Here is a 27,527-nt window from a genome sequence, read left to right as displayed (position 1 = left end):
TGATCAGTTAATTCTAAGAGAAGAAATGAAAATGGGTCCATGGTCAGTGCAGGGTAAACACAGAGGATCTTTTCACACTCAATGCCTAATTCAAAAGATGGTGCCTTCTTGTGAAAGATGGGTTTTTTGTAATTGACACTCCAAATACCAATGGTTTTAAATATGGAAAATTTTTAAAAACAATGCTGCATTATCAGAAAGTAAACTAATGAATTTATGTATGAAAACCAAAAATGTAATAATTGGTATGTCCAAATGCAGCATATAACACAAAATGTCCAAATACCTCTAATTCTTTAGGACATCATTTGATGAACTGACAGTGTATTTAGTTATTTTCTTTTTAAAATTAACATTAATCACACATTTTTAGATCAAAGATGCAAAATGCAAGTGTATGTTTTTGAACTAAAAGGGCGCCATCTCATTTAAAATTTCTGGATTCGATTCAAAATTCACCAGGCCAACGGCTAGCACCACACAGTGAAAAAAGGGGACCAGGGAAAGTTAGAATTAGTAACAGACTTGAGTGCAGCCACTAAAAAGATTGCTAAGCTATCAGAAATTCTTACACATGGAACGACGATAGATGGCCTTCATTTTGTCTTTTTCCTTCGGTCTGTTCCTCATAAAGGGAAATCTTTTCAGTGCAGCCACTTTTATGTCAAAGCATGTAGTAAAACGGAAGTGGGGAAATTTAAATAAAGAAAAGAGGGAGGAGAAAACAGATGGAAGTTAACAGATGCTGAAACTAGGGAGAGAAAACCAGTGCATTTTGAGTTTCAGCTGTTCATGCTTAACTACAAAACTACCACAAACAAACCAACACTATTAAGAGGAATGACCGTGAGAGATGCACATAAAATTGAGTGATTTACTAACAAAATATGATAGACAGCAAAATGCAACACATACAAATGACACGACAGAGCTGGTAAGAAAACATCAACATACAAGTTCATGATTCAATTATTCTACAACAAATACTGTATGTCATGATGGAAACTGTTACAAAGTAAAATGTGATAATCATGTTTAAAAACAACACACTATAATCCAATCTGGAAAACAAACCTTCAAAAGCCTAAAGCAAATCCAGAGATGGAAAACTGATTATATACTGTTTCAATGCATACATATCATGAGGAAGGTGATTGATTGCAATCTAATATCAAAACTTTAGTTACTGCATGTAGGGCTGAAAATGTTCAGTTAAGCATCAAAATATTTTACAAAATGTATGTCAGATGCAGCATGTAATATGTAGTAAAACAAATTGAAGACTGGTAGTAGGTATTTAAGCCACAAAAGTAAAACAGTCATTAAATGGAATGCAAATGTAGGAGATGGCCACAGAACAAGGGAAGACTTTTCAGAAACTTTTTGGTAAATGATTACAAAATTACTGAAACAGCTGATTTTTCTGTGTGGTGACAGAGAAGTCCGCAGCTCTTGAGAAAGTATTTGAAAGGGTCACTGTAATATCTTACCTCCTTGGAATATGATACAACAGAACAGAATTCATGCTTATGTGCTTTCCTATATTAATTTAGCTTCATATAACATGGATAACACTAGAGATACATGGGATGTTCTGGGGAGTATAAAGTTAGGCAGTCTTGGGTGACAAACGATTGACTGAAAGCCAAGAAAGTGGGACTGTGGGACTATTTAGGGCAGTTTCTGATTTTTGCAATGACCCATATGTGATCCCAGAATAGGTAAAGGGTAAACAACCAGATAATAATAATAATATAATATTTTATTAATATAGCATCTTACCCTTGCTCAATGCACTTAAGCGATTTAATTGGTGTAGAGCCGGAGTACCTTAGGAAGAATGATGGGCAGGTTTGTGTGTTCTGTTAAAAGGTTATTTGTGCTCATTGCGATCTTCCCTGCCTTTGGGTTTTTGGAATTCATTTAATATATTTTTTAAGAGGCCATTACGTTAATGAGACAAGTTTTCATAGTTTTCAAAAGTACTCAGTCTAAAACAATTAAAATTCTGTAACTATACAAGTGGAATGTAATAATGCATTTGATTTACATATTTAATATATGAAAAAGTGTAACAAGTTAATAATGTGTATGGTAAAAGCATTCAGTAAAACAAGTTTACCTAAAAAGAAACAATTTGTATATGTCAATTAATCACAATGACTTCAATGCACATGTCTGCTTGCTATAGAAACAGACTTAAAAAAAAAACTTTACCTCTAAAGGATAATTGTTGCTTACTGCTGTTACATGGACCACACCACACAGAGCACTATTTTTGGGACATTTATTTCACAATCTTTTATCAAATTATTGTTAGCTTTTGGTATTCCTAGTTGCCCAATTTAGTGTTAATGTAATGCTTATATTCATCTACTGTTTCTGCTATTATGTTTTTAGATAAGCCAGAAAAAACATGAACCTTTACCGTATTTCCACATGGTTGGCTATATGCTTGAAAGTTAACAGAATGTCAACAATTTCATGAGGTCCATGGTAACATGGAATGCCAAGGATAGATTTGTCCACGAGTCAGTCATTTTTAGCAACCTTTTTACTGACCACCTCAAATACAGCAAAGCAAGTAGTTAAAGTCTACTGTTCATCATTTTTGCATATCTGTTTTCTTCTGAGAGTTCCATTTAAGAAAATATTTTAATTACAAAACACAACGACTACAATACATATTTGTAAGTTCTTGTAAATCGTGTTATCTAAACTGCTATTGTTTACCTTATAGACCCACATTGGAAGGAATAACGGTGAGCATGGTTCATTCATATTTCATATTTATGCAAAGCATTCAATGTACAACTTGGTTAAAAATAAGTGCTTTGTAATCTTTTTGCATAAATAACCTAGACTTTGGTTAATACACTTAATATCCATTAAGAAAAGGCAATTCTGATACTCACTGCTGCTTTTTTTATTTCCAAATGAAAGGCTGTCATCAAGAGAGTTGGAGCCAGAACCCACCGAAGAGCTATCCTGACTGTCTTGTTGAGGTAAGTTCAAAAATCCCTCACTTGATTCAGACCGTGTTGGAGTAATAGTTATTGATTTTATACGCTCTCGATTCTTTGGTTTTATAAACTTTTTCATTGTCAGGGTGATCCAGTTACCTCTTCTATAATAAAACACATTAGAATAATAGAATAGTATTAGAATAATAGCAAACATCAAGAGAAGCATTTCTTAAGGTTACATCTTATTACAGTAAGCAAACAATCCCAGAATATAAATCCCAATTTTGTAATAGCCAACTTAAATGGACCTCAAATCCCAACAGCCCCAGCAGTTTTTCGTCATTGGGCAGCTTCGGGTGTTGCTACAGGGGTTGATATGGGAAATAAGGTATGGGGCACACTTTAACCTTCTTAGCATTAGACCCATGTGTTACTTGGGCTTTAAAAAACAGTGCTAACAGCGTTATCCCCAAGTGTCACTCAGGCAACGATACAGACATGTCTCACGTAAGACCCGAGGTTTAGTTGGGCTGTAAAAGTACCAACAGCGTTAGTGCTGAATGTTACTCGGGCAATGATATAGGTGTGTCTTGCGTAAGCGTCAGGCCCGAGTGTCACCTGGGGAAAGGTGCAAACGTGTCTTCTCCTAGCCTCATAATAGCGACTTGTAAGAAACGCTTTTCATCAGTAATGATGACGAAGTGAATCTGTCTTCAGGCAGTGAAACTGAAACAGTCAGTGAAACCAAAAGTGATTCTGCTGAATCTGAAAGTAACGCAAGTGAAAGTCACTCACACATGTGCAGGGCAAACTTGAGGGTTGGTAGCAGGATTGACACTCCAGCCATCACAAAAAAACTCACACTGTTCCAGTGTGGTGCTGAGGTGTCAACCGCTGCACTCGCGTCCCAATCCAGGTGTTTTTGTGTGGTGGGTGTGGCAACGTGATAACTATCAGAACATGCTCTCAGCAGTGTACTGTTTATATTATTATCATTCATCATTATTATTTGTATCATTATTTATTCTACACTTCTGACTTTGTTCTTTTAGTGTTTCGCACATTTTACAGCAGAAAGATGAGATTTAATAAAAATATAATTTTTCAAGCCAAAAAATGCAATGCTTTTTACATGTTTTTTGAGAGAAAATGTAACGCTAAGGAGATTAAAAGCAAGCCACAAGAAGTAGGCAGGATTACAATCATCTATGTCTAAATGTTTCAATGCTTCACCCTCCATCAGTTTACAAATACTGTACAACTACCATGGATTACAGCTGTTTCTGGATTTATGTTCTTAACCTGTGCCTGCTTGTTTGCATGATTTCAACTTGTATGGATATATCTTCAACTAGGGAGAACTAATCACTTCAGATCCTCACATAATAATTAGAAAATGGTAGGACAATAACTTTCATATTGTTCTACATTCATTCAGGAGGCTGTTCCCTTGATCATTCATCAACTTCATCTGTGGAACTGGACTGTTTGTGGACTATCCTGACTGTTCACCATTTTGTGCTTAATATTGTTCAGTGTTAGTTAAGTAATTATCAGCTTTGGGGAAATAGATGGGCTTTTGCAGGCATGTTTTTTGTTTATTGTTTTTAACCCACTTTATTTGGATAATATGTTCTTTATTATTAATTCATTTTGAGTAGCTTTATTACTGTAGTTTTTAGCAATCGCCAAAAAAAATCCATCTCATATTTTCAAGCAGAATGGAGATACTAAAGATTCTGATAATGATAGCATCTATCGAACCAATACTTTGCAACAGCAAACGATATCAGAAACGCCCATGACAAAAATCTAATTTTACATGTGCTACATCAAGGGTGATCAGCTTTGGTCCTGGAGGGCCTCAGTGGCTGTAGGTTTTTGTTCCAATCCAGCAGCAAAATTAGAAAATAATCCTTGCCAATAATGTCTGATTTAATGTCATGACTTGTTAGTGTTTTAACTGTGCAAAGTCAGGTCATTCTTAAATCAGATTTTTTTCCTTTCTAATGACATCACCCAAATGAGTTGAAGCCAAAAATGTATGAGTAACTTTCAATTCTTCGCTTTCTCTTTAATTACCTTCTGAATACTTTATTAAATACCAAATAGTGCATGAGGAAACAACATAGGTGTAAATGGAAACAGGAACTGCTGGTTCCTTTGTCATTTGCATCTTATTGCTAATCGCAGAAGCGTTTTTCTGGTGTGGTTTATTTTACAATATTTTTTTATAAAAATATATGTGTTTAGGACATTGAAAGCATACAATAAAATGAATTCACTTGTGGATTATACAACATGACTAACGTGAGAATTTTTCATGGACATTTTTCATATTGTTTGCTGATGCCCAGTATTGGTCACCAAACACATCTATTCTTTCAAAAACTTTGTAATTTCTGTTCTGCATTAAAACATGAGGTTAAACTGTTTTCTCAGCCATCACTAAAACTACATAGGGTAAATAACAAAAAAATATGTGGATGGAGTAATTCTTTAACATCTATTTTTTAGAACTTTTTAAAAGAAAAATGCATTCACAGCTTTTCAATTTATACTCATCTTTTTCTTTTAAAGCATTGCTAATTTGACTTTTAAATGCTCTTCATTGTTTTGCTTTTTCCATGTACTACTCAGACACCAACTTATTGTGCCATACAGTGATTTCACTGCCCCATAAATAAAATATTACCAAATTCATCAAGCAGTTAATATTTTCCATTTTAGACCATCTTCTCTGGAAATTGTGTTTGAGAATGTAAAGTACTATATTATACTATGAGTGTTTTTCAAATGAGCATACCTCCTTGGGGGAGAAGGATCATGAAATTTATATTGGTCCATTATCTTTTCTTCTAGCTTCTCCTTCTGTCTCCGCAGCTCATTCAGCTTGTCTCTGAAAAATTATTAATGGTTTAAACTGCTGTCATCTGTGAAGAGCATCACCATTACTCTCTAACACAGAGTATATATATCATTTTTTTTTTAAATAAGAGTATAGTTATCATTGACCATCCAAAAATCAGCTACCTGACGAAGATCAAGGGAGGCTCAAATGTACCCCAGAATCACCCAATGGCCAATGCATAAACTCACAGATCAGAATCGAGTCAACAGGAACAAACTTAAAAACACACATCCATTCTCCTTTAACACAGTTTGTGGAAATCATCAAAATCCTGGACTGAACTGTGGCAGTAAGCTAAAGTGCCATAAGGAAATCCATTTTAGCATGAAAAGAAATTTCAAAATCAACAAATAAGCCCCCTACAGGGGTTCGGGCTCTGTGAAGCAAGAAACACAGAATCCTGAACATCTGAAATCCCCTGCTCTATTTTTTTTTTTAAGTTCATACTATATACAATGTATGAAGATCATCATTATGCTAATATGAATTCTTTCATATAATGGAGATATTGGACATCCCATGATACCCCAACCAATTGACATGTATTTTGACAAAAAAAAACCAAAAACAATTGCTTGTTCATTTAAAATTTTCACACTTGCACATTGTCATACATGTCAGCCCAGGAATGCTTCACAGATTCTAAACAGGTATGAACTGAAGGAAAGTGTGAAGGTGAAACACAGTCTTTAACTTCCTTTCCTTCTCTGCCTCCATAATGGCACAGGAAGCCCCAAAGGACCACTGACATCAGTTCCGCCCCACTCTAAGAATTCCCTCTACTATTCAATGAGCAGAAACACCAAATGTGTATAAGCTTCTTGAAGCCAGCAATAGCGCTTTTTAAGCAGGAGGTCTCATTCCTGACAGGATGAAACTGCCTTCCATTCAAAGAGGTTTTCCAAAAGTGAAATCCATCTCCCCATTTCATATACTCTCCTTTTATTACACCACATACAAAGCACCTCCTTTATCATCTGTTTCGTCTATCTTGCCTCTCACCAGGTGATCCTTTTGTTCCAGCTCTCCTCCGGACTACATACTCAAAATGCCTCTTGCCAAGAGACAGCTTTAAACAAGTCTGGATGCTTTTACATCAAGCTTAGATTCTTGGCAAACTGCTATTTTATTTTTTGACAAAGTCCTACATTTATATTTAATGGATTACGATTATTGTCTGTTGATTCTAAGTGTATAAAACTTTACCATCAGAAATATTTTTAGTTAAAATGCATAATTGAATTAAAATTTAATCATACATTGAGAAGTAATGATCTATCTATCTATCTAATGTTCTGTTTTTCAAGCACAAACAAATAACTAACTCAAGGGCGGAAATTCCCAGGATTTTTTGTACTTACATGTATTGCCTCTGTTCCACATGAAAGAGGTCCTTGCTTTCCATAGTTTGCTCCAGTAATGTTCTATTCTGAAGCATCAATGTTTGAATTTGATCAAGCAAATGTCGATTTTCTTCTTCCAGGTTTCCTTTTAACTGACTTAGCAACTGTAATATACAGTAAATTGTTAAGGAAAATGAATTTTCATCTCCAGTCTCGCAAATAAACACACGTGACACAAAACTACAAACAATTTCCATATTATATATATATATATATATATATATATATATATATATATATATATATATATATATATTTTTTTTTCTTCAAATGTTGCACTGGAAAGTAAAATGCTTTGCTAAGCCACTGAGGCGACTGAACCACAAATGATATAATACGCAGTTCAAATCTTTATTTCTGTTTGTCTGCATAGTTTGGCCTCAAACAGGTTAGCAATCATATAACACAGATATTCTGTAAAATATTAACATTAAAGAGCAAAATATTAACTTCAAAAAACATAAAACATAACTTTAAATTGAGGCAAAAATAATGTGATGCCTTAAAAGTCTGAATAAACAAAATTGATATTTCAGGTTGGTTTTAGATTATGCATAGTAATTAAACCAAGTCAGTAATCTGAGCAATACTTTAACTCACCTCACACTGGTTGTTAAGTTTTGTGTATGTTATGTCTAGTTGTTGATACTGCTCTTTTAATTTTGAAAATTCAGCCTCAAGCCGAGTTTGCTCCAGCTTTGCACTGTTCAGAAGACTTTTCATACTCTTATGATCTGCTTGAAGACCATCATTCTCCTTCAGTAACTGATTATATGTTTGATTCAACCTTCAAAAAGGAAACAAAATTAATGACAAGATGCTAACATAAATTGAAACAGACAGTGACAACCATATTTTAGGCATAAGATTTAATGTAATCATCAGTCTCCTATTCAATGTCCCCTTGTATTATGCTGGATCACTTTGATCAGATATAGCATTGGAAAGACTTGAAACAGCTCCTACACACCCTTTTTTTTTAACCTTGCTTCTAAGACTGTAGCACCAAAACATAGGTGATGTACGGAATGTGAAATGCACAGGATGTAATGAAGGTCACACATGAACAATTCCGATTAATACAATAAGAGAAGAACAACTGCTGTGGAGAATTGTATTACCAGACAAAGAGGAAAAGCCAAACTCATTATAGGCTACCCAGATCTTAGCAAATTGTGGTTTATAGCTGGCCGATGACTTTTCCACTATCTCCTGCTTAATACTCAAATTAATTTTTATATTGCTTTTGTAATGTATAATATAAAAATATACAATGTAAACATAAACAGAAACACAAATTTGGGTTGTAGGTTTACATTAGTACACATCCTAGCAGTGATACTCTTTCTGGGCCAGCATGCTCTAATGTTTTCCTGAGGGCACCCCCCTATAGGTGCTGTAGTCTCTCAGACCACTAATGGGTGGCAGTCTTTTTCCTCTGCTGTAATCAGAGATCCTATAAAGAGAACCTTCTGAGAAATTAAGCATTTTTCAGACTCAGCAGGAGCATTGGTGACTCTGGAAATGCTTCTTGATAGGCAGGAGGGGCATCAAAAGTATTCCTGTAAGTGACCTTATAAAGGCCCCCAACTGCTCAGTCAGGAGTAAAATGTTGGCAAGAAAGAAAGTGGTTGGTGACAAACTAGGAAGTAGAAACTTAATACAGTACTCTATGACAGCAAGGTCAAATATATGAAGAGAGGCCCAAGTGATTCATAGTATTATTGATGAAATGACTTTGTCCCAAATCCTTCCTTTACTCCCTTTTTTTTTTTTTTTGTATAGCCCAAAATCACACAAGGAGTGCCGAAATGGGCTTTAACAGACCCTATCTTTTGACAGCCCCCTAATCTTGATTCTCTAAGACAAGAAAAAAACTCCCAAAAAGAACCCATCCATCCATCCATTTTCCAACCCGCTGAATCCGAACACAGGGTCACGGGGGTCTGCCGGAGCCAATCCCAGCCAACACAGGGCACAAGGCAGGAACCAATCCTGGGCAGGGTGCCAACCCACCGCAGGACACATACAAACACACCCACACACCAAGCACACACTAGGGCCAATGTAGAATCGCCAATCCACCTAACCAGCATGTCTTTGGACTGTGGGAGGAAACCGGAGCGCCCGGAGGAAACCCACGCAGACACGGGGAGAACATGCAAACTCCACGCAGGTTGGACCCGGGAAGCGAACCCGGGTCTCCTAACTGCGAGGCAGCAGCGCTACCACTGCGCCACCGTGCCGCCTCCCCAAAAAGAACCCTTGTAGGAAAAAAAAAATATGGAAGAAATCTCAGGAAAGGCAATTTGAAGAGAGACCTCTTTCCAGGTAGGTTGAGTGTGCAGTAGATGTCAAAAGAGGGTTAAATACAATACAATACACAGAACAGATCGCAAGTAATCCTAAATACAATATGATAGTACAATAGTACTATATAGCACTGCTACCTCATGGATCCAGAGTCCTGGGTTTGTGCTCAGTGGTATTTCATGGTATATATGAAGTTCTCATTTTCCCAATGTATACCTAAGTTTATCTAGAGGTACTGTGGTTTTCTACCTCATCCATAAACATATGTGTTTTAGGTTAACTGGGCATTCCAAAGCCTAGCAGTATGGGTGGGCTCTGCAATGGACTGGTACCCTATCTAGAGTAGTTTCCTGCCTTGCACTGAAGATTGCTGGAGACCCTGAAATAGCATATATGAGAATGTCATTTTATGTTATCTACATATTACATTTCTGACAATGCTCCAATTACTAATTCTTTGCAATGTTCCTGTAAAAGGAGTCTAGTTCTTTAAAATGGGATTGCAATAAGATCAGAGACAAGTCTGACACTTAGGACCTCAGCTCATATATAATATAAGGAAATGAAACATATATGCAAATCATGACACTGGCCATAAAAGGACAAACATTTTATAGCTTATACAACAATATAGACAAAAATTATATATATGCACACAAATACAGTGTGGTTTCAAGTCCAACTTTAGATCATCTGTATTCTAAATACAACTATTCCATACTACATACAATTCACCGAGTTAAAGAGGGAAATGATGACTCAGCAGTCTGCTCTCTCCTCTTACTCTTTATTAGGTACAACTTGTAAAAATGGTTTAATCAAGATAACGTCCAAAAAATTACACCCATCTCCCACCACGGAGCTCAGGTTCGTATCCAAATGTGTATCCTCTGCCATTCACTCAAATTCCTTTTAATTACAAAATGCACGAACAGGTAACTTTTTGTACTAACTCCACAGGAATAAGTCAATTTTAAGACTTCTTAAACGTGGTATTCAACCAGTGTATATTTGTGACAATTAATGCTTCTGTTATAGATCATGAAAGATATACGAGTAATGAAGTAAGCTACTGTTGTATGTTCATGTGTAACACTGCCACCTCATCGTTCTCAAATGCAGACTAACTGCCAACTGGAGAGATTTCACTGTGGATTTAGTATGTCCTTTCTATATTCGGTAGTTGTTTTTCCAATAAAGCCAAACTCATGAAGTTAGTACATTGGATACTCTAAACTGCTCTGATATTTAAAGAAGGATGGGCTTGCTTGTGTCAGTGTTGCTATCATGTGCAAGGTCTTGTCTTTCATACACTGATGGCAAAGTAGGAATCTGCTCTCTGCAACCTTAAGTACGGGATACAAGTAACAAAAAAAGAAGGATGGCCAACTGATTGGACAGGTGAAGATATAAGAACCGGCATGTTAAGAAATGGTATATTAAAGCAAGTAAAAATGGATTAAAGGATGGATGGTTCTTATTAAGCTAGCTGTTCTTGCACTGCTATCTTCTACTTCAATAATGTCAAATTAGCTGCTAAGTGGACTAATCAGAATATAATAAATCAGCCTTGGGTCATTCACTTTCTGAAAGAAGGAATATAAAGAGGTCTAAAAACAAGTCAATTATCAGTCCAAACTATCATCTTCAAAAACATGACAGCACATTTCAAAGATAAATCAATCTTACCGTAAGCAAAATCAAAAACAGAAAAAGGGGAGTGTATGTGTCTTATAGCTAAGCAAATAGTAAATCAATGGCAAGTTGTATTCCAAAATGTGTCACTGGCCCCAAATTGCAGATCATTCTATTAATGGAAGGTAAAAGAGTGCTACATCCTGCTGTCTAGACTGTTCCTGCCACCAAACATCACCTCTTCCAGTAATTTTCAAACATCTATTGACAGCACAGTGCACACTGTTTATATTAGGACTGCATCATTTTTCATTACCCCATCTGTCAGGCAAATACTGTCCAGACATCACTCACTGTCTTTTTTCATTCTCCTCTGTCTCTGTTTAAGGAACTCTCATTATTATCACATTAATTTCTAAATATAGTCCCACCTGACTATGGTGTTAAGCACATACACATTATTTTTTAATATTTATAATAATCATTATCTGAATTTGTATAGGTAGGTAGTGTGGTGTAGTGGTTAGGACTTTCGACTTCACACCCAGAGGTTGTGGGTTCAAATCCTGATTTTGACCCTGAGCAAGTTACTTCACCAGCCTGTGCTACAAGAAATGCAGCCAATTGCTATCTCAAATGTTCTAAGTCAACTTGGATAAAGGCATTAGATAAATAACTAAATAATAACTACCATTTCAAGTAAAGACTTTTTATTACATTTTTTTTAAATCAGTAGTTGCATTTTTACTGTATATTAACCTTTTCAGTTATTAATGTTGTGGTCATTTATCATAAAATTTCAGAACCTGCCTATTCCAATTATTGATTTTTATTCCAAATACCAGGTGCTCATTTTAAGTCAGCTGAAGTTTTAACATTGTATTTATATTGGTTTACTTCAGTGTCAATTAAATGATGGCATCATACATACTGAAAAAATAAGGAACAAATGCTGGATTAAAGAAAGATACCATTCATATGCTATTAAACAACTACAGCTGTATTAAGTAGTGCTTAAATCAGGTTTGTAAGTGGACAAAATGTACACTTTTCATAAATACGGCACACATTAGTATTATAAATGTTCACAGCTCAAGGATCTCATTATACAAAATATAAACAGCAGACTTGAGTGGTAGGTACTACTTTGCTTATTAATTTTTAAAACACAAAGAAATGCAGAAAAATATTTTTTAAAAATTATATACAAATTTTATACTGGTTATACATCATTTTTTTAAAACTTTTGTTTCTTCTATTGCAAAAATGGGATCTGTGAACATTCTTTTAAAAGCCATCCTTAAGTGAACCAATGTAAATTTATCATAGAAAAATATACAGAATGTGAACATGACAAAGAAAAGATAATTATTTATAAAACACAAACAAAGTTTAGACCACTTAGTCTAGTCTTTAAAAGTATTCAATAACAAAAAATGGGGAATGCTTGTAAGATAAATGAAAACGCAATGTTTCCTAACACAGGTAGATGATAACTTATGTAAAAAGAAGGTGTGGATAAATGACCATAAAAACAAGACATTGATGTCAAAGAAATACACTGATGATGCCAGATGGGTAAAGCCATAAAGAATTTGTTTACATTCTCTAGAATTTTATCAATATCTTCAAAAGAACCCAACTGAGCTTAAAATTGTATCCATATGTTCAGGGCCGTTTCTGGGCACAAGTTGTCCAGGCAAGGGCCTAAGGACACCCTCTAGTGGTCAGGGTGCAGAAATGTTCATGTTGTGCGCCTCAGCAGCGCCTGCAGTATGCACAGCACAGTCTGTGTGTTGCTGCATACACTAGTGCAGGCAGTGCGCCAGGCATCTCATGTGATGTGCGATTTGCCTCTCACTATCCGTGCACCGCACGGCATGTGTTACAGTGTGGCACAGTCCTTCAATTTTGGCAGTTAGCCACTGCAAGGACCAAGACTCAGAGTCACACCTTGGTCTTCCTACATGACACACAGCCTACCAGATGGACACTCAGCTGGGTCCCAGTTCCCACCATTTTCTTCAAGCTAGGCGCCACAGGGAAAGTGATGGCTGACCTGGGTGCAGTAAACAACCGAGTCCAGGAAGCTTCCTCTTGTCACCACCACTGCCGCTTGGCTTGCTCCTCAGGTGAAAGAGTAAGCCTGAGGAGGGGATGTCTTGGAGGCAGGAGCACTGGCACTACAGAAGGGACACTGTGGCCACTACACCACCAGAATTTTTTTAAACAATACAAACACTCCAGGGTATGATGATGTTATAAATGATTTTGCTGCATGAAAGTCAAGGTGTGTCCAATTTTAAAAAGACTTTTATTTGCATTAAGTCTCTGCATTTACCAGCAACGTGTTTCTAATATTTATTTGTTGTACTTCCTTTTTCTATATAATGTTTGTAGAGTCAATAAGTCATTTACGTGCAAAGTGGTTCTATTTTGTGATTTTATTGTTCTTATATAAATTTGTTTTGGTACATACACAGTTCACATGCAAAAGAGTCCAGTTATGTCATTATTATGTTATTATTTACATTTATTTATTTTTTATTAAATAAGTGACTAACCTATGTTAATAGTATATTGCTGGTGTGTTTATGTGTATGATTGTGTGAAGTGTGTGTGTGTGGGGGGGGGGGGGGGTGACAGATTTTCTTGCCTTGGGCACCAAATAGGTCAGAATGAGCCCTGCAAATGCTCTTAACACCTCTGGTGTACTGTCAAGACCTACAGGCTCCCTGGAAACTCAGCATCAACAAAATGTAATTAACTTCCTGCCTCTCATGCCTTTATAACATAAAATGAGGTAAATAAGGAGATCTCGACTGATATGGTGGGGTCTAACAAGGGGTTATTATTTTAATTAATGCTATTTTTCAGGATAAACAGAACTGTCTTTTATATAATGTCTGGCACTCCTTGGGTTGCTTGGCTCTTTGTCAGTCAATCTTGGCAGCTACCCAAGGCTTCCATTCTTTTCTGTGCCTGGCCACATCTGACGGGACCTCAAACACAAACTGTTAGATTTCTTTTTAAGCAAAAACCCAATTATACAAGCAACATCTTAACATTTCTACATATTGTATGTCGCTATGCCTTCTTTATTCCTCAGTAGGATTACTGAAATATTTATTAACAGATCATAAACACTATCACAATCATTAATAGTTCAGCCAACCCAACTAAACTAGATACCCATTTATAAGAAAATCATTTTCTACACTCCGTTGCTAATTTTAAAAACATTGAAATATGTCTTTTAGAAATAGTTAAGTCAAATAACCCTATGCAACAGATAAACCAGAACCCTCAATTTCACACTATTTTGCTAATCTACAGTACACTCAGATAACATTGAATCACTACTGCAGTGCCTTGTATCTTGATCTTGTTTCCCAGCGTTTTGCTCTGAAGCTCCTTTAAGTCCTAATAAACATATCCAAGATGAAGACACCTTTTTCTTTCTTGCGGTTCTTACATTTAATCTGTAATGCTGAACTGTCATCTTAACAACACTCAGGTGAAGTAAAGCTCTCCTGATTTTATTATGTTGGCTACATCTACTCTAATAAGCATTCAATAACTTGCTCGATTTAACTTGTCCTCAAATTTTGTTTAGTTTTTTGAAACAGTACATACTATGAAAAAATAATTCATTTAATCATCCATTTTCTAATCTGCTCTTCCATCTCAAGAGGCCACATGGAGTCAATGCCTGTCTTGGCAGTGATTAGCACTATGCAGGAGCCAAAACTGGATGGAACATCATCTTAAAAGCTCACACATACATCCACACTCACAGACACTGTGAAATCAGGTTAACTGGTGACATATTGGGATGTGGGAGGAGAACACTCAGAGAAATGGGGAGAAAGTAAGAGCTCCTCGCAGACCAAAACCGGGCTCAAATTCAAACCAAGGAAAATGAGGAAGCAGTATTAACTACTGCACCATCATTTTTCCTTTGTATGAAAGATACTATTATAAAGATTGCCTGATTCATAGTAAATGCTCACAGACACAGTTTCAAAATAAATACAAGTTACAATTTAAAATCTTCTGTCATGTTACTATTTAAGTTTGAACAGTACTGAATGCTTCAACATCGCTACTCACTTGTCGTTTTCTTCACGTAACTTCTGATACTCTGCTGCTGTTGTTTCATGAGCCTTGTTTTCTAAAAGCATTTTTTCTTGCTCCGCTTTAAGAACTTTCTCCAGCTCTTCCAACTGGGATTTTTGCTTCAGTAGTTGATTGTATCTGCATAGAGTTTACTGAATCAGTTATGTGCACACTTTAGCAGAAATTAAGTGGTTAAGATTGTTCTGACTTTAAAAATAATATATTTACAAATAGTTATTATTATGAATTAAACAAATTATCTCACAATATTTATTTATTGTTATAAATTAAACAAATTATGTCACATTTTGAAAATTATAGTATCTAATCAATATCTGCAGTTCAGTATCCAACATATGTTTTGACAAGCTGATGGATAAAGAAGCCCCAGGCTCACCCTGCATCAAGCTCAGGGCCTCAGATGGTTCCATGAATGTTTGCTGGATTACCTAAGACAAGCATAATTTTTTCCCATCTAATTGACAGTATATTGGGTATTTTTACCTATTTCAGCATTTAAATAAGCAATACTTAAATAGCATTACCCAGCCTCTAGCATTGCCTTGCTTCAGCCTAAAAGTGTATGCTTCCAGAATTAGTTCAAGTACAGTAGATACCCGAGTATAAACATTTCTCTGTCAAACTTGTACCAAGGACAATACATCCACCTGTCATTACCTAGAAATGCATACCAAGCAGTAGATGTCTGAATACCTGCTTGGTCAATATCCGTGGGAAGTTGGTCCTTATGCTCTTGGAAGAATTAGAGGTTGTACTTATATGGCAGTTATAACATTTATGCAGTGTTAGAAAAAGAGCTTAGTTAGGTTATGCTTTTCTTTCAAAAGCAGTATAATACACAACAAAAAATACAAAGTCAGGTTTACTTCAGTATAGTTATTTTAGACACTATCAGAAAAGAAAACTTTAATTCATGCTGAAAACCAACCTTCAACAACTCTGCTCATGGATGTAAAACTGAAATCCAGAAGCAAGAAATGTGTTCAATATTGAAAATCTCAGTTAAATTCTTTTATTAATATGAACATGCAAAATATACTACCCCTTGCTAAACTTTTTAAAATTATTCTTAATCTGGCAAATGTTAACAGAAATGTTATAAACTACTTACCTGTCTTCAAGATCTTTATGCTCCATTTCTAAATTTTTATGAACAGATTTAAGGTTCCCATGCTTATTAATCAGAGACTCATACTCAGCAGCCTGATGTTCATGAAGACCTGCTAGCTTTTCGTGATCTTTTACTAGGGAGTCGTACATGGACTTCAGATCTTCTTTCTCCTTGACCAGAAATTCATTTTCATTCTCCATGCTGGTATACTGAAACTGCAGCTGGGACGTCTGTGCCATAAGCACTGCACTTTGTGAGTTTAGAGTTGAATTTTCAACCTGTATGTGTTTAAAGAAAATTTTATTATGAAACAACATGACAAGTAATATATTTTCAAAACATATAAATAGTGCATAATTTAAAAATATACACCGATGAGCCAAAACATTACGACCACCTGCCTAATATACTGTTGCTCATCCATGTGGTGCCAAAACAGCTCCAAATCACTGAGGCATGGACCCTAAGAGATTTCTTAAAGTGTCCTGTGGTATCTGGTACCAGGACGTCAGCAGGTGATTACCGTATATACTCGTGTTTAAGTTCTCCTGTGGATAAGTCGGGGCTTGATTTTACCGTATAATGTCCGGTATTTTATAATGTCGCTCGTATAAATTGAATGCGGAAAACTCACGCTATTGGTCCAAGAGATTATGATATGCTAACGCCCACCTGAGAGAGTAACCACGGAGCACACTGCCTTTGTTTTATATGTATTGTGCCTACGTGACCACACGGTAATACCCGAACTATTCCGAAGCGACGTTTGCACTGATTTATGTTTTTTGTATCTCACACCCTCATACACCGTTATCGTAAGTGCATCCCTTATCTACGATGGAGCGTTCGATCAGGAAAAAAATATTAAGCTGGCTTTAAATTAAAAGTGGTTGAAGTGGAGAAAAAAATTGGTAATTGCGCTGCTGCCTGCTGCAACAAAATTCAATGTGTCTGAGAAACTGGTGAGAGATTGGAGGAAGCAAGAAGATGTTAAAAAAAAAAAAAAAAAAAAGTTAAGTGTCATATTTGTGAACAGGCGCATAAGTTGAGTCTGATTTTATGAATGATTTTTCAGGTTTCAAGACCTGGCTTATACGCGAGTATATATGGTAATTTCTGTCAGCTGCAAAGCAGTGCTACTGCAGATCAGACAGATGCTCGACTGGATGGAGATCTGAGGAATTTGAAGGTCAGAACAACACCTTATACTTTCCATCAAGTTCCACAAACCATTTTCTTCATCATTCTGCTGAAACATGTTGTTTCCATTCGGGAATACCACTGTTATAAAGGGGAATGCCTTATCTGCAATGATATCTGTGTAGGTAGTATGCATAACATTAATGTCCATATAAATGCATGAACCCAAGATATCCAGGCAGAACATTGTTCAAAGCATCACAACCCCTCCACTGGCAGGTCTTCTTCCCACAGTGCATCCTGGTGCCATTTCTGTCCATATCTTCTGCATTCAAAATTATTCAACGATGATGTCATATTATCATCTAAAATACCCCTGACGTGACATCTGCAGTTGTTACGTGATAGATGATGTCATTCGCTTCATATGGGAGAGGTCATAATGTTTTGGGACTAGTACTAGTGTATAGTACTAGAAGAAAATTAAACATTTAAAATACTGTACTCTCATGTGAAACACAAAGTATACCATTTTTCATTTCTATAGTTTAAGATATGTTAACATACCCAACAATCATTTAGTTCTCACCAAGTACTAAAATTTGATAAATGAAAGCTCTGATGGAAACAAGACCTAATGAATTTTAGTTTACTCTAACCCCCAAATCCCCAACTAAAACAAGCCACCATGCAGCAGCTATGTGTGAATATTTGGTCAAGCTTTGTCTGTTGTTTAGATGGACTCAAACTGCCCTATGTGTATACTCAATGAATGCAAGACATCCAGGTACTACAGCTGAAAATCATCTTCAAGGCTTCACTGCTCTGTCACTGTTCTTGATGACTGGTATGATGTTCTTGTACTGTAGTGATATGCTGTGTCTGATTTTCACCAAACATGTCACTATGTATAATAACCTAATCACTGCTCTTTGGCTGCATGTGGCCAGAACTCATTCAGATGTTACTTTGCAAACCTAAACTGTGCCGCCATATTTAGCTTGGAGGGAAGAGGATTTCTCCTTGCTAGCCTTCCATGAAAGTCACACTTTTTCAGTCATCTTCTGATGGATGAGCCATGAAGTGTGTAAAAACATAAAATGATGTAATTGAACAAAATGTATGTGTGTACAGAAAATAGGACAGAATGATGAAACTTGTTTGTGTTTTGCGTACGTGACAAAAAGCATGTATACTTTCTGGAAGTTTTCTTTTGATGATGTGTGTGACAAGAAAATATACCTTTAGGGTAATGACTTTACAAAATTGGAAAAATACAATGAGTCAGGACGCTAATTTTATTTCTTACGTGGTCAACGATCAGGAGATTAGAAAGGTATAAAAGAGCAAGGACATCTGCGCTCGAGGCAGATTAAGCGCGGTGTCCTAGGACTGTGTTTCTCTGTCATTTTACCCTTGTCTGGTATGTATCAATAAAAGGTTTTGACTAATTTTAATTTTCTTCTCTGTCTTCAGTCACAAAAAGTGTCCACAGTTTTTGGCGCCCGGACGTGGGGCAGGAGACGGCCGGTCGACTCCTCCAGCGAGACCATTTCAGTGATCCGTCTTACCAGCGGACTGCCGTCAACTTGAGCACTCTGGCAGCAGAGCATGCAGCTCCGGCAAAAGTTAGGACTGCCCTGTCCTGAAACAGTTCTTGCGTGAGGAGTCCCTGGTCTCCTCTTTGCTACATCCACAGTGACTGAACGGATTTCCAGACAGAGCTTGCACACTTCCAGGCTGGGGTAAGCACCGGGGGATTTCCGAACATTTTTTTATTTTCTAAATAACGGGAGGGCGAGTTTCCTGTTGACCGTCTAGTCATACTCATATCTCAACGGGTTGCTTAAGGTGATGGAGACTTGACCCAAGCAGTTTGACGCATACGAAAGGTCTGATGAAAGGATACTGGCCTCACCCATATCCTAGACTCGGCTGGACGTATTGATGTAGTATTCTGCTGAACCGAATCGGACACGAAGTCACCTGAGCTGGAATCCGGGGATGTGAGCGGACAGGCTAACGGGACGAGTAACGGGGTGGTATGGAAATATAAACCAAAAAGAGCACAGATTGCAGGATTGCTGTTAGGAACGGAATGATATGTAGCGCTATGGAAGATATGTAGCGCTATGGAAAAATAAATAAATCTACATACGGAATAAGCAACAATACCGTGTTCTCCTGGGAACTGGGAAAGGACCGATAGTTAGGTGTCTCCCCTTGGGAAAAAGAAGGGAACAGTAAGGGAATAGTGAGTGGCACACTTAATACCTCGCTGATTCATACGGACAAGGGATTAGGCGAATCAGTATATGTAGCGCTATGGAAGATATGTAGCGCTATGGAAAAATAGTTGGAAAATTAAATACAGAACCCGGGAGAGCAAGGGGAACTTATAACAGTAAGCCTGTTAATCGCCGCACAGGGGGACCGAAATCATTAATGCTGGAAGAATTATTTTCGGAGGATCAACAGACGCCCCGTAAAAATGGGTCTCCTAGAAAATTAATAGAAAAGAAGACAGGTTTAGATTTCAAGAAGGCATGTAAGAAATGGAATAGACAGAGTGGTGGGCGTTGGCCGATAGAGGGGACAGGAGATGTAAGTGAAATACAGGAAACTAGGAAGATCCTGTGTAGGAATAAGCAGGGTTGTTATAATAGTGGACCGTATCGAATGGATATGTTCGATAGATGGGAATTAGTAATAAAAGACAGAAATTTAGAAGCAGTACAGAAACAGAATGAATTGTTGCGGGCAAATGAGGGAAAGGCTGAAAAGGAGAAAGAGGAATTACTAATTACATTACAGAAAGTTCAGATAGGCACTGAACCACAGGCAGATGGGAGGAAAAGGAAGAATAATCCAAATAAAGACCCCCTTTATCCTATTATTTTTTCCCCTCCTCAGTACCAACCTCAGGCACCTCCATTATCCCCTCCTCTATCCCCATTCCGACTGCCCCCCCCTGCACTACAACTAGCAGAAGTTTCCCCTGATGATTCCCCAGGCACAGATCACTATGACCCCTCTACCCATCGTGATGACCCACCCTGTACTAGACAAACCCCCGTCTCCAAATGCACTCGAAGTCACAAACCAGCTCCAACTTTTTTCTCTTCTGATCCTTTACTACCTTTACTTACTTGCCCTTTAATAGAAGTTCCCAATCCCCATTATAACCCTGCCCATCCAGCCGGACCCCAAAATCCCACAACAGTTATGATAAATCGGAACTGGGACATCCAAGAACTAAAAGATGTCGTGAATGCACTTCCAGATCCAAAGGAAGTAGGAGGACTAAAATTTGTTGAACATCTTGATCAGTTAGATAGCATGTATAAGCCTAATGCTGCTGAATGGACCCAGGTACTTCGTCGAAAGCTTGGGACCACATGGGCCACTGTTAGCAGGGGTGTCCGCAATGACGTTCCATGGGTATGGAACCCAGCTTTAACTCGAGGACAGGGGATAGGTGGAGAAGGCGAATTTAACCCACAATGGGAGGCGTTGAGACAAAATATTGCAGAAAAATATAAAAAAGGAACGGACTGGTCCCTTATTTCTGCTGCAAAACAAAAGAGAGACGAAACGGTTGATGAATGGGCACATAGGATTCAAGACCTGATGGCTAATCACTCGGGCTTGGGAAATGCTGATGACCGCACCCGAGCTGCAGTTCCACCTTTTGTTTCCGGTTTGCGCCTTGATATACAAAACAAGGTCCGCACTTCCTGTATTGAGTGGGAAAGTGCCACGTTTGATGAAGTCAAACGACATGCTGAACATGCCGAAAAACAAACTAAGCAGAAGGAATCGGACTCTCATGCCAAATTATTGGCAGCACAGATGAACTATTATACCAGGAATGCTCCTGACCAAGGTCGAGGATATGGCTTTAGAGGAAGGGGACGAGGACGAGGAAGAGGTGGTTTTAGAGCTCCTCCTGTTGACCACAATAAGAATCCTTTTATTCCCTCTCCCTTAAATTCCAATGCTAATTCCTTCTCTTGCTACGCCTGTGGTGAAACTGGACATTTTCGTCGGGAGTGCCCTCACAGACAGCAACAGCCCCCACCTCCCCTTATTCCACCTGTTTTTTCTGACACCCCTGACCAACAATACTGGCCATAGGAAAACGCAGGGACCTCCAGCCATTTTTTTTTCAACTACCTTTGCTCACCCATAATTCAGAGACTGATCCTTTACTGACATTGTTCGTTGATGGCACTGAGACTATTTTCTTAATCGACACTGGTGCCACTCGATCTACCCTCTCGCTGGCAAAGGTCCCTGCCTCGAACGAAACTGTTACTGTGCTTACTGCTTCTGGACAACCTCACCTTCTTCAAGTATCAAAACCTCTTCAAGTCCAGTCACGTCCTGGCGGACATACCTTACTGCATCGTTTTCTTTTCTGTTCAACCCCCAAGTTGTTGTGTCAAATTACCCCTTACCCCAAACCCTCTTTTGCAGCTTGGACTTTAGATATTTCCCCACACACCATTCTCCTCAAAGCCCTACATTTTTTTTCCCCTTGTCTTTTTCCCAATTTACAGGCCCCTGACATTTTACACTGTACTGCCCAATACTTCCCTATAGAAGTAGACACCCCCTGGCTAGAATCTTTCCTTACTTCTGGTATTTGCCCCGAAACCCACAAAGGCAGCTGCTTCTGTTCATCTTACATGCTCACAGCACATATATTATCTTGGCGGCACAGTGCCTCATATTCCCTTAGCTAAATCACGCACTGTTAAATGGGGGGAAATAGGACCATGGGTAGAAAAATGCCTTGAAAGAACAGACTGGTTACAAGTTACTCCAGGTATTTTTGATACTCCTGACCGTTTAAGGATAGCCCATTGTGAGCCTCTGGTGATCCACCCGAAATCCTCCTTCCGCCCGCACCGTGCCCAATATCCTCTGTCTCCCGAAGCAGAGGCTGGCATCTCCGCCGTACATTCCGATCTCGTCAAACGCGGTACCGCCGTTGGACATGGACCGTCATGCCTCAGAGATACACTGAAGCTCCTTGTGTTTATGGATAAGCTCTTGCCCAAAATTTAGAAGGCTTTTGGCCGGAAATAGGACATTGATACAGTATGTAGATGGAAATGATATGTAGCGCTACGGAAGAAAATTGTACAATAGATACTCAGAAATTGTTGCTGTTTCTGGGGGAAAATGGCCATAAAGTTTCTAAGGTTAAGCTGCAGCTAATCAAAACAACTGTAAAATATCTAGGTCATGACATTACGTATGGAACAAGAGCTCTCTCTAGCGATCGCATTACAGCCACTACAGACAGTGGGTTCTAAATTTTACTGAAAGAGCACAGCCGTTGCAACAATTGGCTAATACTCCTGGCATCCTCCTTTCTGGCCAGGTCCTATGGAATGAACAGGCTGAGAAGGCTCTCTGTAACCTCAAAACTGCTCTTCTATCTGCGCCCGCGCTAGGTTTGCCTGATCATTCTCGTCCATTCACTTTGTTCGTGGACGAAAAGCAGGGATTTATGAATGCAGTACTGACGCAACAACATGGAGATAAACAAAGACCGGTGGCTTATTTTTTCTAAAAAACTGGATCCAGTGGCCGCAGCACTTCCTCCGTGTCTTCGTGCTGTGGCTGCAACAACAGAAGCTGTATTAGCAAGCACGGATGTAGTTCTCATGAGCCCCCTAACAGTTAAAGTGCCTCACGCTGTACATTCTATCCTAGTACAAGCCAAAACTTCACATCTCAACTAGTTACGCAGTGGTCCAAGGGGACCGCCTGCTGGAAGCAAATCGAATTTCATCAAGCTTAAGTGCACAAGCAGCTGAACTCGTAGCACTCACTCGAGCATGTCAGCTGTCCGAAGGGAAGATCGTAACAATTTATACAGATTCCAGGTATGCTTTTGGAGTCTGCCATGATCATGGAGCACTATGGAAACTAAGGGGATTTAAGACCAGTACTGGCAAACCCATCCAACATCAGAAATTGATCGAATCCCTTTTAGAAGCTATAACCAAACCATCGAAGCTAGCGATTGTTAAATGTCAAGCTCACACAGGAAAACAGGATCCTGTTAGCAAAGGAAATGAATTAGCTGACCACTTTGCTAAAGAGGCTGCATATAATAACACACCAATTTCTTTATTCCAACAGAGAAATGACCAGGACCCTGATAATCAAATTATTTCTTTACAGAGTGCAGCCACGGATATCGAAAGGAGAAAATGGTCCAAAGAAGGGTCCCTCTCTGATGGAGTCTGGACTCATAAACACACTAACAAACCTTTTCTCCCAAAAGCCTCTTTCCCAGGAATGGCAAAAATCGCCCATGGCCTCGATCACGCAGGAAGAGATGCCATGGTTCGAGATGTTGAAAAACATTGGGAAGCTGTAGGTTTCTCTACATATGCAGAGCAATTTTGCAGATGCTGTGCAATATGTCAAAAGTTTAATGTGGGAAAAGGTACCCAGGTAAGTCCCGCCGTTACCCCTAATCCAATGGGTCCGTTTGAACACCTCCAAATGGATTTCATTGAACTAACCCCGTCTAAAGGGTACCGATATTGTCTTGTGATTGTCGATGTGTTCTCCCGATGGGTAGAGGCTTTCCTTTCAAAACACAACGATGCCAAAACAGTAGCTAAAGCACTAATTAAAGAGATTATTCCAAGATGGGGTATCCCTCAAAAGTTACAGATAATGGCACTCATTTTGTGAACTCCATTATAAATGAATTAACCACCTGGCTATTGTAAATACCATCCCCAAAGCAGAGGCATCGTAGAACGATGCAATGGCACTTTAAAAGCTAAACTCGCAAAAATTTGTGAACAAACTAATTTATCATGGCCGGATGCACTACCCTTAGCTTTAATGGGACTAAGGGGACGGACACACTGACAACTGGGACTATCGCCGTTTGAGATTCTGACCGGACGATTGTAGGAAATGTGAATTTGCATACTGTGGACAATGATCTTCTCTCTAGTCTTGCAGGTTTACGAACCTCGTTGAAGGAAATCCACCAGCAGGTTAATCAAGCCTGGAGGACCAGCCCCCTTTCCAAGGATTTACCAATTCCCTTGGGCACCTGGATCCTGGTTCGAGATACTCGGAGGAAACACTGGCATCAGCCTAGGTGAAGAGGACCATTCCAAATTCTTCTGTCCACACCACACGCCGTGAAAGTTGAAGGACTGCCTGCCTGGATTCACGCCTCACATTGCAAGAGATGGCACCCTTGATTGCTGTGCTACTATGCTTTTCTTTTCCCTTGTCTACTGCCCTGGTCACCTTGACTTTCCCGTTAGGAATTACCACATCAGTGCAGTTTGATTTCTGCTCTATTATCAACTGTGGGACTGGTCGACAAGCCCAGTGGACCGGGTCTGACAAATACGTGTGTATGAGGGGAAGTAACTGCGACAACTGGCAATGGGTTTTTGCTAACACTGGAACTGAGGACTGGGGTTATCAACCTTTTGAGGCCCAAAAATACGGTTTGAAAAATCGGTTTTCTATCATAAAAGGACATGCCTCTCATGAATGTGCTGACAACCATTGTAACCCCTTGATCATTACTTTGAAGAACCCCTCTTTACATGACTCAGGAAAATATGTATTAGGGGCATATGTATCTGGAACAGACCCTTTAGGGAGATTTCTAATTAAGATTGACAATCCTGTTACTAACACCCCTCATTCTCTTGCACACACACCCATCTCCCCAACTTTTGGTTCAGACTTTTCTCCTGTTAAGATTATGAATATTTCCACCCTTTCATCCACTTTTTCAGTAGAAACTGGTTATGGGGATCAGAATAGATGGTTGCAGTGGGTTCTCTATTCAGCTAAGCAAGTTAATCGTTCTCATTGTTATGCGTGCGCTGCAGCCCGTCCCCATTTAGCTACAGTCCCTTTCCCATTATCTAACATTTCTGACCCCGTGGGGTTGCCCTGCCTTCTGTACTTCCAAGAAACCCCTCTCTGGTTCAAAGTAAATCTAATGGAACGACATGGGTAGGAGAATTACCATTTTCTTTCTGTTCTCAAACTTTTCAGGTCAACTTTTCTCTGAACACCGTTCTGTCTTCCTTTCTTCTCTCCCAAACCACTCCTAGATCAGATATTTGGTGGATGTGCTGTAGGTCCAAATTATTTGCCACCCTTCCCCCTAACTGGTCTGGTACTTCTATCCTTACCTCCCTCTCACTCCCCATATTATTCCACACCTCCTTTCTATTTCCGACATACCCGCTCCCTTTTCCATATGCCTACTAATATCTCCTTGCATGGCCCTGGAGTATACATAGATGCTATTGGAGTCCCTAGGGGTGTCCCAGACAGATTTAAAGCTAGGGATCAAGTTGCTGCCGGTTTTGAATCTATCATACCCCAAATTACTATTAATAAGAATGTAGACTGGATTAATTACCTTTATTATAACCAACAACGTTTCCTTAACTTCACCAAAGACGCTATTGAAGGCATACATGAACAGCTTGACCGTACTTCTCTGATGACTTGGCAAAATCGTCTAGCCTTGGACATGTTACTTGCGGAAAAGGGAGGTGTCTGTGCTATGTTTGGTGATGCTTGTTGTACATATATTCCAAATAATACCGCGCCAGATGGATCAATAACTCGTGCATTGGCAGGCCTCACTGCTCTCTCTAAAGAACTTTCCACTAATTCTGGCATTACAAATCCCTGGGATCAGTGGTTTGCATCCTCCTTCGGATCCTGGGGACAATGGATAAGATCTGTTTTCATTTCTTTGGTTGTGACATTTTGCCTCCTCCTCCTGGTTGGTTGTTGTATTATCCCTTTGTTTCGCTATATAATATCTAAGTACTTTACCGCCTCTATGGAAAGGGCATATATGCTAAATGAGGAGCACATGTCTCGTATAGCTTCTTCCATTTTCTCCTCCCCATCCCCTTTCTCCCCCCCTTCCCCTTCATCAACCATTTCAAGATAGAATTATATTGCCCACATCATTTTGTTCAAAAAGGGAGGAGTGTAAAAACATAAAATGATGTAATTGAACAAAATGTATGTGTGTACAGAAAATAGGACAGAATGATGAAACTTGTTTGTGTTTTGCGTACGTGACAAAAAGCATGTATACTTTCTGGAAGTTTTCTTTTGATGATGTGTGTGACAAGAAAATATACCTTTAGGGTAATGACTTTACAAAATTGGAAAAATACAATGAGTCAGGACGCTATTTTTATTGCTTACGTGGTCAACGATCAGGAGATTAGAAAGGTATAAAAGAGCAAGGACATCTGCGCTCGAGGCAGATTAAGCGCGGTGTCCTAGGACTGTGTTTCTCTGTCATTTTACCCTTGTCTGGTATGTATCAATAAAAGGTTTTGACTAATTTTAATTTTCTTCTCTGTCTTCAGTCACAAAAAGTGTCCACAAGTGCAACATTCAGCATATTTACAAGAGCCTTTAAATGCCTTCATGCAGATTTTGGTTTCTTTGTGATTTCTTAGAGTATCATACCATCTGATCTTTAGATACATATTCTGGGATACTAATTGCTGGGATGTTTGACAGCTGTCTTGAATGTTCTCCATTTGAAAGTTGTCCTTCTCACTGAAGAATGATAAAACTCAAACTGTTTTAAGTGGACTTATAACCTGCTGAACAGAACAATTGTTTCTTCGGGAACACTGTAGACATCTCTCACCTTTGGTATAGTGGTAACACAGACCGCAATGCTCCAGGCTGAACTGTGAAGGTATTTTTTGTTTTTTTTGTTTTTTTTAATATTGAGCTGGAAGGATTTGTAGATCATCAACTAATTCAATGGGCTTAATTTAACTGGCAGTATTTGGTTTTAATTTCCTCCCTAACTAATGTGGAAGCAGTGACAGCACTATGCACTTACT

General features: G+C 38.6%; 1 protein-coding gene across 10 annotated transcripts in view; it reads right to left on the bottom strand.

The window, feature by feature from the left end:
- Positions 1-27,527, bottom strand: part of LOC114666049 (girdin-like) — a 207,154-nt gene that overhangs the window by 34,796 nt on the left and 144,831 nt on the right. For 8 of the 10 annotated variants that reach the window (XM_028820752.2, XM_028820762.2, XM_051919662.1 and 5 more), the window contains exons 20-26: positions 16,480-16,757; positions 15,342-15,485; positions 7,881-8,067; positions 7,239-7,384; positions 5,773-5,865; positions 2,916-3,127; positions 573-656 (exon numbers count right to left, since the gene is read on the bottom strand). In XM_028820752.2, coding sequence (XP_028676585.2) covers positions 573-656; positions 2,916-3,127; positions 5,773-5,865; positions 7,239-7,384; positions 7,881-8,067; positions 15,342-15,485; positions 16,480-16,757 — 1,144 coding nt within the window. The remainder of the gene's footprint in view (positions 1-572; positions 657-2,915; positions 3,128-5,772; positions 5,866-7,238; positions 7,385-7,880; positions 8,068-15,341; positions 15,486-16,479; positions 16,758-27,527) is intronic. The other 2 variants (XM_051919663.1, XM_051919667.1) reach the window with 1 other exon arrangement.

Source organism: Erpetoichthys calabaricus, chromosome 15, assembly GCF_900747795.2.
Source record: "Erpetoichthys calabaricus chromosome 15, fErpCal1.3, whole genome shotgun sequence".
NCBI classification, from domain to species: domain Eukaryota; kingdom Metazoa; phylum Chordata; class Cladistia; order Polypteriformes; family Polypteridae; genus Erpetoichthys; species Erpetoichthys calabaricus.
Note: the sequence above shows the minus strand (reverse complement) of the source record. Positions and strands in the feature narration are given on the sequence as shown.